The 13539-nt window shown below is 50.4% G+C and overlaps 1 protein-coding gene across 3 annotated transcripts in view; it reads right to left on the minus strand.

The window, feature by feature from the left end:
* The window catches only part of LOC145505864 (uncharacterized), a 92029-nt gene that overhangs the window by 47253 nt on the left and 31237 nt on the right, over window positions 1–13539 (minus strand). For all 3 annotated transcript variants that reach the window (XM_081488998.1, XM_081489009.1, XM_081488990.1), the window contains 4 exons: window positions 13331–13480; window positions 10374–10597; window positions 8370–8601; window positions 1922–2143 (listed from right to left, as the gene is read on the minus strand). In XM_081488998.1, coding sequence (XP_081345124.1) covers window positions 1922–2143; window positions 8370–8601; window positions 10374–10597; window positions 13331–13480 — 828 coding nt within the window. The remainder of the gene's footprint in view (window positions 1–1921; window positions 2144–8369; window positions 8602–10373; window positions 10598–13330; window positions 13481–13539) is intronic.

Here is a 13539-nt window from a genome sequence, read left to right on the forward strand (position 1 = left end):
GATCCAACAGGGACCTCTGAGGCTCGTTTCCTCGGGTAAAAGTCGGAAAACTCTCATGCAATTTCCTCAGAATTCAAGTAACAGTAATGAGTGGAAACAGAAGTCAAAGTTTAACACAACTGGAAGCAGCCTTCTCAAGCCTAATTCTTCTAAAGCAGACTTACACCACATGTATGAAAGGGTCAAACCAGGACCAGAACTTGCTGCTGGTGCAACTCCCGTCCGCCAGGTCAAAATCCACTGCAGGTCCCTCCGTAGTCGACTACTAAGTAACCAATGTGGGCAAAGGCCTGACATTAAAAGTGAAAGGTCTCAAGGCCGCTTTTCCCAGAATTCTCTACATATTGAACTCTGCCACCTAATCTCCTCCTGTTGCCAAAGAGTAGTGGGAAAAGGTTATACAAGCGTGCAAATATTCTGTTTTGAGTTCTCACATTGAGCTCTCACAGAGAATTACTCACACCAAGCTACTAAACAAGGACACCTGCTGTAGCACATGTCGGAGGGGTTCTGTCTGAGACGGTCTCACGGGGGAGGGGTGGGGCAGGGTGGGCGCTGTCTGCCTGCCTACAAAGGAGAGGTGAGGCTCACAGGAGGAGGCCCGAACCCTCAGCACTCTTCTCTTTTCACAATGACCGTTAGGCAGTTTCTCATCAATCATGACAGCCGCAGACACGACCACCAGAAACATCATGACTCTACATGGTTACACAGCACGGGCCTGAGGCTCTGAGGGTGAGCAAACGCCACTCGACCTGTCTGACCGCCGGTATCAATGTCACACATCCCCTCAAGGAGCAGAACCTCAGAAAACTAGAGAAGACGGCCAGGCAAGCTGCCTCAGCAGGGCCCACACAGCGGGCTCCCATCTCTCCGAGAGAACGGGCTCCACAGACGTCACCAGACTCGCCTGAGTGAACCCGAAGGAAATTTCAGCATCATCAGGTATACATTCGACAGGCAGGTGGGGGGGATGAACTGGGAGACTGGGGTTGACGTATGTACACTACTGAGACTATGCGTAAAGTCAACAACGAGTAAGGACCTACTCTACAGCACAGGGCAGTCTACTCAGGGCTCTGTGGTGAAGTAAATGGGTAGGAAATCTAAAAAGAGGGATATATGTAGACACACACACACACACACGTATATATATATATATATATATATATATAAATATAAATATAAATATAAATATAAATATAAATATATATATATATATATATATATATATATATATATATATATATATATGACGGATTCACTTTGCTGTACAGCAGACATTGACACAGCAGTGTAAAGCAACTGCTAACTGCTAAGTCGCTTCGGTCGTGTCCGACTCTGTGCGACCCCACAGACGGTAGCCCACCAGGCTCCCCTGTCCCTGGGATTCTCCAGGCAAGAATACTGGAGTGGGTTGCCATTTCCTTCTCCAGTGTATCAAAGGGAAAAGTGAAAGTGAAGTCGCTCAGTTGTGTCCGACTCTTAGCGACCCCATGGACTGTAGCCTACCAGGCTCCTCCATCCATGGGATTTTCCAGGCAAGAGTACTGGAGTGGGGTACCATTGCCTTCTCCAAGAAAAAGGAAAGCAACTAGACTCCAATAAATGAATGAATGGATGAATGAATTTTTCAAAGAGGAACACACTGGGCACCCTAGAACTTGTAGAAATGAGGAGTCCACACCCAGGGTGAGCACAGCGCTAGGGATGCCCTCGTGTTGCTCCACTGCCAATGGACCGCCTGGACCAGGCCTCTTCTACCCCAGAGATCTCGACGCAGAGGCGGGGAGGCCGCCAGTCGCGGTCTCGCCAGCGCTCTGTGCTCCTACTCACGCAGCCATCCCAAAGCTCAGATCAGCCGGAGAACAAGGGACCCACATTCCACCTCAGGACAACAGACACGTCCGCTGTCACTCACTTCGCGGACATCCCGCTGTGGTTGTCTGTTCGCTTCCTCGGACGCGAGGAGCTCCTTCCTGGCCGTGTCCGGGTCCTCCTCCGGCTCTCTCACGTAGGCAGAGAGGTTTGCCAGGCACTCCTTCGACTGGCTCTGCTCCCCTGACTGCCTCTCGATGACCTCCTGGAGCTCGATCACCTTAGCCAGGTCTTCCTCGTGGCTTGGGGAGCCGTCGGAGGATCTCTAAGGGGGAAAGGAAGCCTTAGACAGACAGCCTTGTTTTGGGAGGGAGGGAACACAGCATTTCCGGGCAATCGGTGAGGTCAAAACTTTCTTCTGCACTCTGGGAGCTCACACGACCCTCACGGCCACTCAGATCTACATGGTGCATTGCTGACAGGTCCCAACAGCCCCGCACAGACTGGATGGTAAGGCGAGAACCAGACAGAGAGCGAGACCGAGGACTTGCCTTTCCATTGGTGCTTGGCATGTTTACTTGCTCGGGATTTACATCAAGCACCCCGTCCGTTAGTAGCTTTCCCCAGTTATTCTGCTCTTTAAGAATCATCTGCTAAACGTGAAGTCCACCGGACTTTAGGAAGCATCACTACGAACAAAGCTAGTGGAGCTGATGGAATTCCAGCTGAGCTATCTCAAATCCTGAAAGATGATGCTGTGAAAGTGCTATATTCAATATGCCAGCAAATATGGAAAACTCAGCGGTGGCCACAGGACTGGAAATGGTCAGTTTTCATCCCAATCCCAAAGAAAGGCAATGCCAAAGAATGCTCAAACTACCGCACAATGGCACTCATCTCACGTGCTAGTAAAGTAATGCTTAAAATTCTCTAAGCCAGGCTTCAGCGATAGGTGAACCGTGAACTTCCAGATGTTCAAGCTGATTTTAGAAAAGGCAGAGGAACCAGAGATCAAATTGCCAATATCTGCTGGATCATCGAAAAAGCAAGAGAGTTCCCGAAAAACATCGATTTCTGCTTTATGGACTATGCCAAACAAAGCCTTTGACTGTGTGGATCACAATCAACTGTGGAAAATTCTGAAAGAGATGGGAATACCAGACCATCTGACCTGTCTCTTGGGAAACCTGTACGCAGGTCAGGAAGCAACAGTTAGAACTGGACATGGAACAACAGACTGGTTCCAAATAGGAAAAGGAGGACGTCAAGGCTGTGTGTCCTTGTCACCCTGCTTATTTAACTTAGACGCAGGGTACATCATGAGAGACGCTGGGCTGGAAGAAACACAAGCTGGAATCGAGACTGCCGGGAGAAACATCAATAACCTCAGATATGCAGATGACACCACCCTTACGGCAGAAAGTGGAAAAGAACTAAAGAGCCTCTTGATGAAAGTGAAAGAGGAGAGTGAAAAAGTTGGCTTAAAGCTCAACGTTCAGAAAACTAAGATCATGGCATCAGGTCCCATCACCTCATGGGAAATAGATGGGGAAACTGTGGAAACAGTGTCAGACTTTATGTTTGGGGGCTCCAAAATCACTGCTGATGGTGACTGCAGCCACGAAACTGAAAGACGCTTACGCCTTGGAAGGAAGGTTTTGGCCAACTTAGATGGCATATTTAAAAGCAGAGACACTACTTTGCCAACAAAAGTCCGTCTAGTCAAGGCTATGGTTTTTCCAGTGGTCGTGTATGGATGTGAGAGTCGGACGGTGAAGAAAGCTGAGCGCCACAGAACTGATGCCTCTGAACTGTGGTGTGGGAGAAGACTCTTGAGAGTCCCTTGGAGTGCAAGGAGATCCGAACAGTCCATCCTAAAGGGGATCAATCCTGGGTGTTCATTGGAAGGACTGATGTTGAAGCTGAAACTCCAACACTTTGGCCACCTCATGCGAAGAGCTGACTCATTGGAAAAGACCCTAATGCTGGGAAGGATTGAGGGCAGGAGGAGAAGGGGACGACAGAGGATGAGATGGCTGGATGGCATCACTGACTCGATGGACATGGGTTTGGGTGGACTCCGGGAGCTGGTGACGGACAGGGAGGCCTGGCGTGCTGCGATTCATGGGGTTGCAAAGATTCGGACACGACTGAGCGACTGAACTCAACTGAAGTCTTCACTAAGAGATACTCTTCTATCAATCTCGAGGGGAGGGAGATGGGAGGGAGGCTCAAAAGGGAGGGGATATATGTGTACCTATGCCTGATTTTTCCTGCGATTTGACAGACAAGAACAAAATTCTGTAAAGCAATTATCCTTCAATTAAAAAATAAGCTAATTAAAAAAAAAAAAAAAGATCTCTCCTGGACGCCCAGCTTTTCCGCTGGTCCTGGGTCTGAGGACAGGAAACAGTGGTGGCAACAGTGTGGGGAACAGATAAACCCCTTCAGGGTCCAGACAGGTCTCACTTATACATGTGGGCGTGTGGTTCAGCCAGGGGAGGTTTTAGGAAGCATGCATGGAAAGTATTTTTATAAACAATGAGTGCGTCGTTTTAACCAACTAACCTGTGGCTTTGTAATGGGATTCTGTAAAGAATACTGATCCACTGCAGCTCCACAGGAGCTTGGTGACAACAAAGTGACTTACTGCAAAATACAGCTGAACTCGTTTAACAGCAGCTGGATAAACTGTGCACTCTCCCCTGATCTCTAACAACCACCCTCAGACAACAGAAGGCTACAAAAGCTAGAAATTATCCACATGGAACTGAAGAGGGATCAATCTCAAATTCAAGTTAAAAGAAGCATTTATAAAAATCAGAAAACAACAAAGAACAGAGCAGGGAAGTGACACACCTGGGCTGACTAGGACTGAATGCAGACAAACACCTGCCTCAAAGTCAGGGACCACGGCCAGGCCCTTCCCCCGGGCCTTGTCCTAAGAAAGGCCTCTGGGTCCCCAGCCTGGCACCCTCCGCCAGGATGGGAGCCCGCCCCACGGGTGCCCACGTGAGTCGGATGGGCAGTACCGTGTCCTCATTTAACAGGAGGGCAAAGCAGGCCACAAAGCGGGCAAGCGGCACACCCAGGTCACCAACCTCAGGGTGACGGAGCTACTCTGCTGTGCCCGGCAGAAGGGTTCCTGGGCACTGAGCTGCCTGAACCGGAGCGCGGCTGCCCAAGTCCTGTGGGAAGGCCCCAGGAGTGCTCCATCAGCGGGCTGGGAGCAGGAGAGGGACAAGGAAGGCCAGCCCTCGGGCCACTGGACTCCAACAACAGGGGCTCATCCAAGTGACCCGAGGGGAGAGGCAGCGAGCTCCCTCCTGAGGCTCCCTCCATCAGGGTTGCTGTGATGGACAGGAGGGCCTCTGGAGGAAAGCGGGATGGACGGCACCACGGTTAAGTGTCCAGGCTCTGATCAGACCAGTCTGCACCGCACCGCTGGGTATGCGAGCCTGGGCACGGTGCCCGGCCTCTCTAAGCCTCAGTGTCCATATCTGCTGAATGGGGATAACAGCAGCCTGGACCTCACCTGGGTGTCTGCGGGATTAGATGACGGGCTCAGAAAGCACTGGACACGGTGCCTGGCACACAGAGTCTCCTGCACACTGCTACCCACCGTCATTAAATTGGCTTCCCCCAAATCTAATATCTATGGCTCTGATTCAGTCATTTCTTTTAAGAAAACACTACGTGGAAATTCCATGGTGGTCCAGAGGTGAGGACTTGGCACTTTCACTTTCACACCGGTCTGATCCCTGGTTGGGGAACTAACATCCCATTAGCTGTGCAGTATGGCCAAAAAAATAAGTAAAGAAAATTTTAAAAATAATAAATAATACTATGTCTATTATAAATAAGCATGAGATGATTAGAAGGCAACCAAGTGGGAGAAAGGCAAACTGTTACAATTGTCCCAACCAATGACCTATTTCCAACAGAACCATCAGTTCAGTTCAGTTCAGTTCAGTTCCGTTCCGTTCAGTCGCTCAGTCGTGTCTGACTCTTTGCGACCCCATGAATTGTAGCACGCCAGGCCTCCCTGTCCATCACTAACTCCCGGAGTCCACCCAAACCCATGTCCATCGAGTCAGTGATGCCATCCAGCCATCTCATCCTCTATTGTCCCCTTCTCCTCCTGCCCCCAATCCTACCCAGCATTAGGGTCTTTTCCAATGAGTCAACTCTTCGCGTGAGGTGGCCAAAGTACTGGAGTTTCAGCTTCAAAATCAGTCCTTCCAATGAACACCCAGGATTGATCTCCTTTAGGATGGATTGATTGCATCATCAGCATATTTTAAGTGGTGGGTGAGTTTCATTACTTCTATTAAAATGTCAATCATCCACCAGTACGTAACCACATAGTGTTCATTCACTAACACGATAAGGACTCTAATACTTCACAGAGAAACAAAGGCATGCTAAATTACTAAATAGTTTACCTTTCGACGATGCTTCCTTAACTCACTAGACTGATAGATGCATGCAGAGAAATGAAGAGAAACCAGATTTATTGCGACTTTGAAGCTAAAAATTCAAGAATCAATATAGGCAAAGACAGTAAAGCAAAAATGACGGCAAACATATAAGTGAGATGTAGATTTAGAGAACATGTAACTGGAAACAGAACAATTTGTTGGACCACATTAGTTAAATAAGCTATTCAAGATTTACTAGAGAAACACTATACATTATTCCTCAGGAAGATACAATTCTATTACAACATCATGATTTGTTAAAGCACAGCACTGTGTACAACAAAGGGCCTTAACAGTTGTCTGTTCTCAGCCAAACCTCTCTATAAGTTAGTTTCTCTTAATAAAAAAAACATGTTATACTTTAAAATAGTAATTTAACTGACGAGGAAGTTGCCGTAATACCTATTTTAACACTGAACAAATCTAACCACCTGTTGGACATTAATGTAAAACCGTTACCTAGAATTTGATTTCAAACTTCTGAAAATAAATTCATTAAAGCAGGTACCCTATGAAAATATGTAAGAATGAAAGCTAGCATAACAGCAGGTGGAGTCTTCACATTTTATGAACCATAGAAGATACTTTGTAAAAGAGTCTGGTAGAGACATTAAGCATGCAAAAGCTGATGAGATTTACAGTCTCAAATACAAGCACCAACACAGAAAGGATGTTGTGTCAAAAGTCCATTAATTCTACACATAAGAGGATCATTTCTTCAGGTAAGCATAATCTCAGTTATGAATTACACAGGTTCTGTAGTGTATCATCCATCTACATTATGCTTGTAACTGCACAGTGATAACAATAATTCAAACTTAGTGCTATGGGGGAAAAACACCATTTAATGAGACATGAAGACAAAGCAGAAACCCGACTAAGGGGACACACGCTGTGGACCCCAGACTGCTATGACCAGAGCAAGTGGGAGGACGGGGGAGGGGAGATGGATGGGTAAACTACAGCCTCGGGGGGGTGCGGTTGTGGGAAGCTGGGGTCTGGATTGATGACAACGAAGCAGACAACAGGATGAGACAGGAAATCAAAACCAACGATGAAAGCAGACACACCGTCAGAGAACTCCAGCAACAAGAAAAAATATACAGAACTGTTCTTTTACAAATACTCGGAAAGAAATCAAGCATGAAACCACAGAGAAATCGTCAAAGAATACACACTATCAACTAATTGGCCAGTGATGCATATTATAAAACCAATGTGTCAAAAGACCACAAAATAGACCAGTTATCACTTCACATGCTGCTAAAATGATTCACAGTTAATTTAATTATATGCTGACTAACAATGCAGCTAACATGAAATGGGTGGTAACAAAAAAAGTGATAATACAAGTGCAGTTACAAAGCAGAGTGTTGTAGACATGATTTCACAGGGTAAACAGCAATGCGCTCAGGAAACCTAAGCTAAACATGGAAGAAAGCAGGAACATGCGCTTCAGAGCTGCACACTCTGTCACCAAAAGCCCTAGGTCGTCATCCCATTTTTAGACTCAGAAGAGTGAGGAAGCCCAACTTCTTCCCTGGGGCCCTGGGGCACCAGGCTTTTAACCTGGTTTCACACCCAGAGCTGGCCTGAGCGTGCAGCCAGGTCCAGCAGCAAGCAGACCAGTTTAGATTCTTGGCTTTGTTCCCACCGCATGGCCTGCAGCCTGCAGCCAGGTCTCCCCAATGAAAAATGTGCTGCGTGGGTCTCACACGCCAGGAGAGCTGCCTATGGTTACTTTCACAAGGCTGTCTACTCGGTGACAACAGAAACTTCCCTGCACCTGCTGTGTCCAGCACAGGCCGGGCCCAACGTTACAGAGGCAGGCCCTGGCTGAGTTCATGATGACGTGCTAAGCCGGTGGTCCAAATATCAAGACTAATTTGTTGCTGTGCGAGTATGGAATGATTCAAGACTAGGCAGTTTTTAAAAATCTTAGACCTCTAAGCGTAGCAAATGTACCTGAGTTTCTTCTGGGTAAAAACAGAAAAAACAAAAAACAAACAAACAAAAAAGAAAGCCAGTGTGCTGGGGGAGGGACGTGGCAGGGAGGAGGCAGACACATACCAGAGTCTTGATGTCCCGCTGGTCTACTTTCCGCGCCGAGCTGTGCCGCCTCCTTGGGGGCTTGGCGCGCCCACTGCTGGGCGGGCAGGAGCTGGCGAGCGAGGAGGCGGGACACAGGTTGAGGGAGCTCGAGGATTTACAACAACGAAGGTTGCCTAAGCTCCCCTTGCCCACCCTGCTCTCAGTATCCTCGGCCCGCTGCTCCGTGTTCTCCTTCTCTTCTTCGATCAACCTAAAATAGAATAAAACCCGTCACCTGCCTTTGTCAGCAGAGGAACGTGTCTGGACAACAAATGTGGGCTTGCATTCTGTGTCACGATTAGCATATTCCAGGAACAGTTGCTCAATTAACATCTCAGCAAAAAGGTTCAACTTTCCCTCTTTTCAATATTCTCAAACTTAGAATAACTTATCCTTGAGTCTTACAAAGTGGCCCCTGATCATTCTCGTTTGATTTGACTGGTTTACTCTAACATTCTGACGGGGCCTGGGTGGCGCCTCTCTCCCTGTGAGGAGATAACCTGAAGTTGACAACCTTTACCTTCCCTGCTCTCAGGGCAGAGATGCACGGCAGTGCCTCAAGTCTATTCCGCTGGGAATCAGGAACTCTGTACAATCAAAACAGTGAGCCACGAACAAGCTGGAGTTTCTAAACACAAGTCTCTAGACCAGATGAAGTGCTGAATTGATTTTTTTATTTTTTAGGTTGTCTATGTACAAATGCATCACTTGATGAAGTTCTCCACCAGCTTTGTGTGAGTTTCTGGACTCATGTCAATGTGCTGCATTAACCTAGAATTCACAGTTACTGCTCTTCTCCCCTAATGTCTCGCGGATGATTTTATATAGCAGTTTAAATATTCGATTATGCATATAACATGATTTTCAAAATAAAATACAAGATTCTCGCAGGTCGTCACCTCTCCAGTTTCACTTCTCCTTATCCACCCTGAAAGTTTTTCACTGTTGATAACAAGTTGATGGAAAGAATTTACCATTTACCTCAAGTCAACATGTTACCTAAGGAAAAATCACTTTTACCTGACAACATGCTGTAAAAATAAACATATTAATATGTAACCGTTCCGTATTTCCTGGGGGAGGGGGAAAGACAATCTTTCTGAGCTGTCTGTGCTCAAACACGGCCCACAAAGCAGTCTGTCTCAGCGTCAAACGTGCAGGCGGCACCACCTGCGTTTGCTGGTTGTGCCCTTCACCCCTGCCTTTCCCCCGGGCCCCCCGCACTCGGCTGACAGGAACGGGCACCTCGGCCTGGGCTGACGTGACAAGAACAGTCTGAGCAGCAGCTCTGCCAGGTCCTGTGCAGGGTCACCGGCCTGTGGCCACTCTGAACGTGGACAAGGGACAGGAGGCAGAGCTGTGCGGGTGCGGCACCAGGCTGGCCTCGGGGCCCCCAGCCACCTGGCCGCACCCAGACCCAAGGCCCCTGCTCGCCATGAGGCGGGCCTTTGGATTCTATCCCGTTTGTAAACTGTTATAACAGCCCAGACGGTGTCTACAGAAAACATCTCACAGACACTGATGAGTTGAGAAGAACTCAAACACATGTCCTTGGACCACTGTCGTACAACAAGCCAACCTTCACACTGTATTAAGTTCAAAAGGAAAATGCAGATCTGAGGGGGAATTTGCCACCCCAAAACCCCAGCTTTTCTGTTTCAGGTGGCTTTTCACCAGAATGTGGGAGGCTCCGAGGGACACACGAGGGCGAACCTTCAGTGCTGGAGGGTGCACGGGCCGCAGGGGACACTGTCACGGCACCTCACCCACCTTGGGGCTCAGAGCTGGTGGGGGGACACCCCACAACGCCCCCCACAGCCCTGGCTGACTGAGCTCTATAATCAAGGGCAATCTCAGAACTGAAAATTCTTGAAGCAGACTTGAAGTCAGTTTCCTTACTATGGAACACTCAGCCTTCTCTAAGGAGAAGACAGCTCCTCAGAGAAGCCGAGTTTCTGGGGAGCTCGGCTCGGGCTCACCCACCGGATCTCTTCGTTGATGGTGTCCAGCTGCTCCTGAAGCATCACAGTCAGAGTCTCGGCATCGCCCTGCCCGCTGGGCGACAGCAGAGCGGCCGAGCTGAAGAGGGTGGCCCTGTCGCCCCCGCCGTCAGACAAGTCTGCGTCACTCTCGAACGCCTGGGCCACGTTGGCCGGCACGCTGGCTTGCTGCGCGCGCTCCCAGTCCTTTTCCTTCAGGGTCTGCACCTGGGCACGAGAGGACCACGTCTCGTCAGCGACATTCAGGGCAGCTCAAGTCTATCAGGAACTGAACACAAGTTTACATGGAAGCCCCAACTGTGGATAAACGGGCCATGCTTATGAGACACTGCCATCTCTTAAGCGAGCAGTACTGAAGAAACAGGCAGGAGGAGAACCCACTCCCTAGATGGCCTGGTGACATTCAGGTCTTAGCGTGGATGGGAGGCAATCCTATGAGGTTATTCACAAGGGTGGGCCGATGGAGTCAGAGACAAAGTCCGAAAATTACAACAATACATCTGTGCCTCCATCAGCCAGGCTGAAGGAAAATAAGAAAAAGAAATCCTTCAGCTCCGCAGCCTCTGGGTCCACCTCAGCGGTCACCACTTGTGTTACTCACCGAGGAGCGCCATCCTCGCAGGTCCCCAGCCCTCCGTTTTCCAGGCTGGTCTGAACACGCACAGACAGGCGCAAGCAGGGCCAGCAGGGCTGGGAGGGCTGGGAGGGCCAGCCCCCCGCGGGGCTCCTCCCGGGGCGCAGGCCCGCGGGCTGTTCTGGGGGACGGCCCCTCACACCGCAAGGCGGCTCTGTCACCAGAGACGTGCGGGAGAGGGCCTGCTGGGCTCCGAGCCGCCCTCCAGCTCTCACACCTCACACCCTTCTCTCTGGCACATCTCCCCCCGGCCCACTCTCACCCAGGTCCTGCCTTCTTTCCCAGACATGACCTCAAAGCAGCCGAGGGGCAGCCTCGAGGTGCTGGCTTGCTGGCTCCCTGTCCCCCGTGGCCAGCGCCCTCGCCCCTGTCTTCGTCACGACCCCTCCCCAGGGCTGGGCCACCCCCTGCACTGGCTCCAGGACCACCTGCCATCATTCCTGCTCCTCTCCAGCGAACCAGCTGCATATGGCTTCACCCCCATCAGCTCAGCCAGCACGTCCTCTCCCTTCTCTCACCTTAAAATCGCACAAAGGGAACCAGCAGATTCCTCCTCCAGGGCTCCCTGCAGCGCCCACTGAGGGTCTCTGAGAGCTCCCTGGGAGAGGCCTCTACTGTCCCCCTCCCCGCCCAGTCTCCAGCTCTCTGCAAGCAGGCGGTGTGCCCCGCTCGCAGGGCAGCTCCCAGGGAGCTCTGAGGAACCCATGTTACCAAGCCCCCTCCTCTCCTTGCCCTCCCCCCACCCCAAGCATGTCTCTCCCTGGGCACCAGGCCCCGCCCTCCCTGGGGTTACTAGTCAGTCCCTTGCGCCCCTTCTCAACCTTGGAATGCGAGGCACCCCACAGCTCTACCCTTGCACCCCCTATCTCTCCACGGGCACCTGCCTGGTGACTTTACCTTGTCTGTGCCTTTAAACACCATCTGTATGCCCACGACCCAAGTCCACCTTGAGCTGAGTGAGGCCTCTCCTGGATCCAGGCCGGAACACTCAGCTGCTGACCTCACAGGTCCCCTGGACACCCCATGGGCTCATCCACCTCAACAGGGCTGAGGCCCGTCTCTTAGCTCCCTGCCCTGACAGCCCTCCTCAGCTCAGGAAACAGGCTCTGGCCTCGAGCTGCTCAGGCCTGAGCCCGGGGTCCTCCCTGATGCGGCCCTCTCTCTCCCTTATCTCCGCTTGTTGACACGACCCTTGATCTATCTCCGAGTGGCTACTTCTCTTCCGGCCTCCGGGTCTCTGTTCCAGGTCACCCTCCTGGTGTCACCTCGCTGGCCACCCTGTTCACACACGATCGTCCCCCCTCCTCAGACAACTCGGGCACTCTGGTCTCCTTCCCCTGCTCACTACTGTCCGACAGGCTGCGTGGGTTTAAAAATGGGTCCACAAATTCTTCCATCCTCCTCCCTTCAAGAGGCAGAGGGGGCAACTCCTGCTCAGCCCCTGAGCGAGGCAGGACTTCGCAGCTCACTCTCGCAAACAGAACTGAAGGTGTGCGGCTTCCGAGACCGGGGCGCGAAAGGCCCCGGGCTACATCCCGCGCTCTCGCTCTCAGAGGGTGTTCTGAGGAAAGCCAGGCCGTGAAGAGGTCCACACGGCAGGGACCTGGGCCTGTCCCCACCAGCCAGGTGAGTCTGAAAGCCTGCCATCCAGCCCTGGGGGGCCTTCCCATGTTTGCGTCCTCAGGAGGCCCTGAACCAGGCCCACCTGCTGCAAAGCACAGAAACTGGACTGTGACCTGCTCACTGGGAAGTCACTAAGCTTTGCAGTGATTTGTTACATGGCAGTGGATAAAGAACGCACACGGTTTTTAATTCACTGCTGGAGTCCTAGTTCTGACGATGTCTGGCCCAAACTAGCTGCTCACTGAACATGGCAGCTCAAAACACAGACATGTATGAAAACATACATGCCATAAATGAGGCGAAAATACAAAGGTACTTAAACTTCCAATGAGAATTCTTCTCACTATAAAATGATGGGTATGTGTATCCATTTACTCGCAGGATGATTTCAATCAAAACGGTGCTAATTAGTACTGTGCTGGGCCTCACAGTAGGCCACAAGTTATCAAAATTGGTTCTTTTAAGAAAAAAAAGCATGCCTTAAAAGGAAACTCGTAGCCAGAAAAAGGAAAATGGGAAGACATAAAGCGATCTATCAACGCTTTGTTCCAAAACCATTTCAGGACCACAGTGTGAGGGGGCAGGTGCCTTACAACGTGGGAGTCACATGAAAAGGTGTTTACCTTCCTTCCTCAGGAATTCACCACTATAAAAGTCAGACACAGTTCAGTAAAAGCCGTTACCTGTCGATGCATAGAATCCTTATCTGCGATTTCATTTCCAAGTTTATCATTGAGGTCGTCGTGCACAGAGGTGGCTTCGCGCTGGGCGGCAAGGTAGCATCTCTCAAGGGTAGTGATTCGCACCTCCACGTCCGTGTTCTGGACCATGGCCTACACCGGGCATTGCAGAGTAGAAAAGGTAAGTCATTATCATGGAACATTCCGATACA

Source organism: Giraffa tippelskirchi, chromosome 1 (genome assembly GCF_054371585.1).
Source record: "Giraffa tippelskirchi isolate mGirTip1 chromosome 1, T2T-mGirTip1v1.2.pri, whole genome shotgun sequence".
Taxonomy (NCBI): Eukaryota; Metazoa; Chordata; class Mammalia; order Artiodactyla; family Giraffidae; genus Giraffa; species Giraffa tippelskirchi.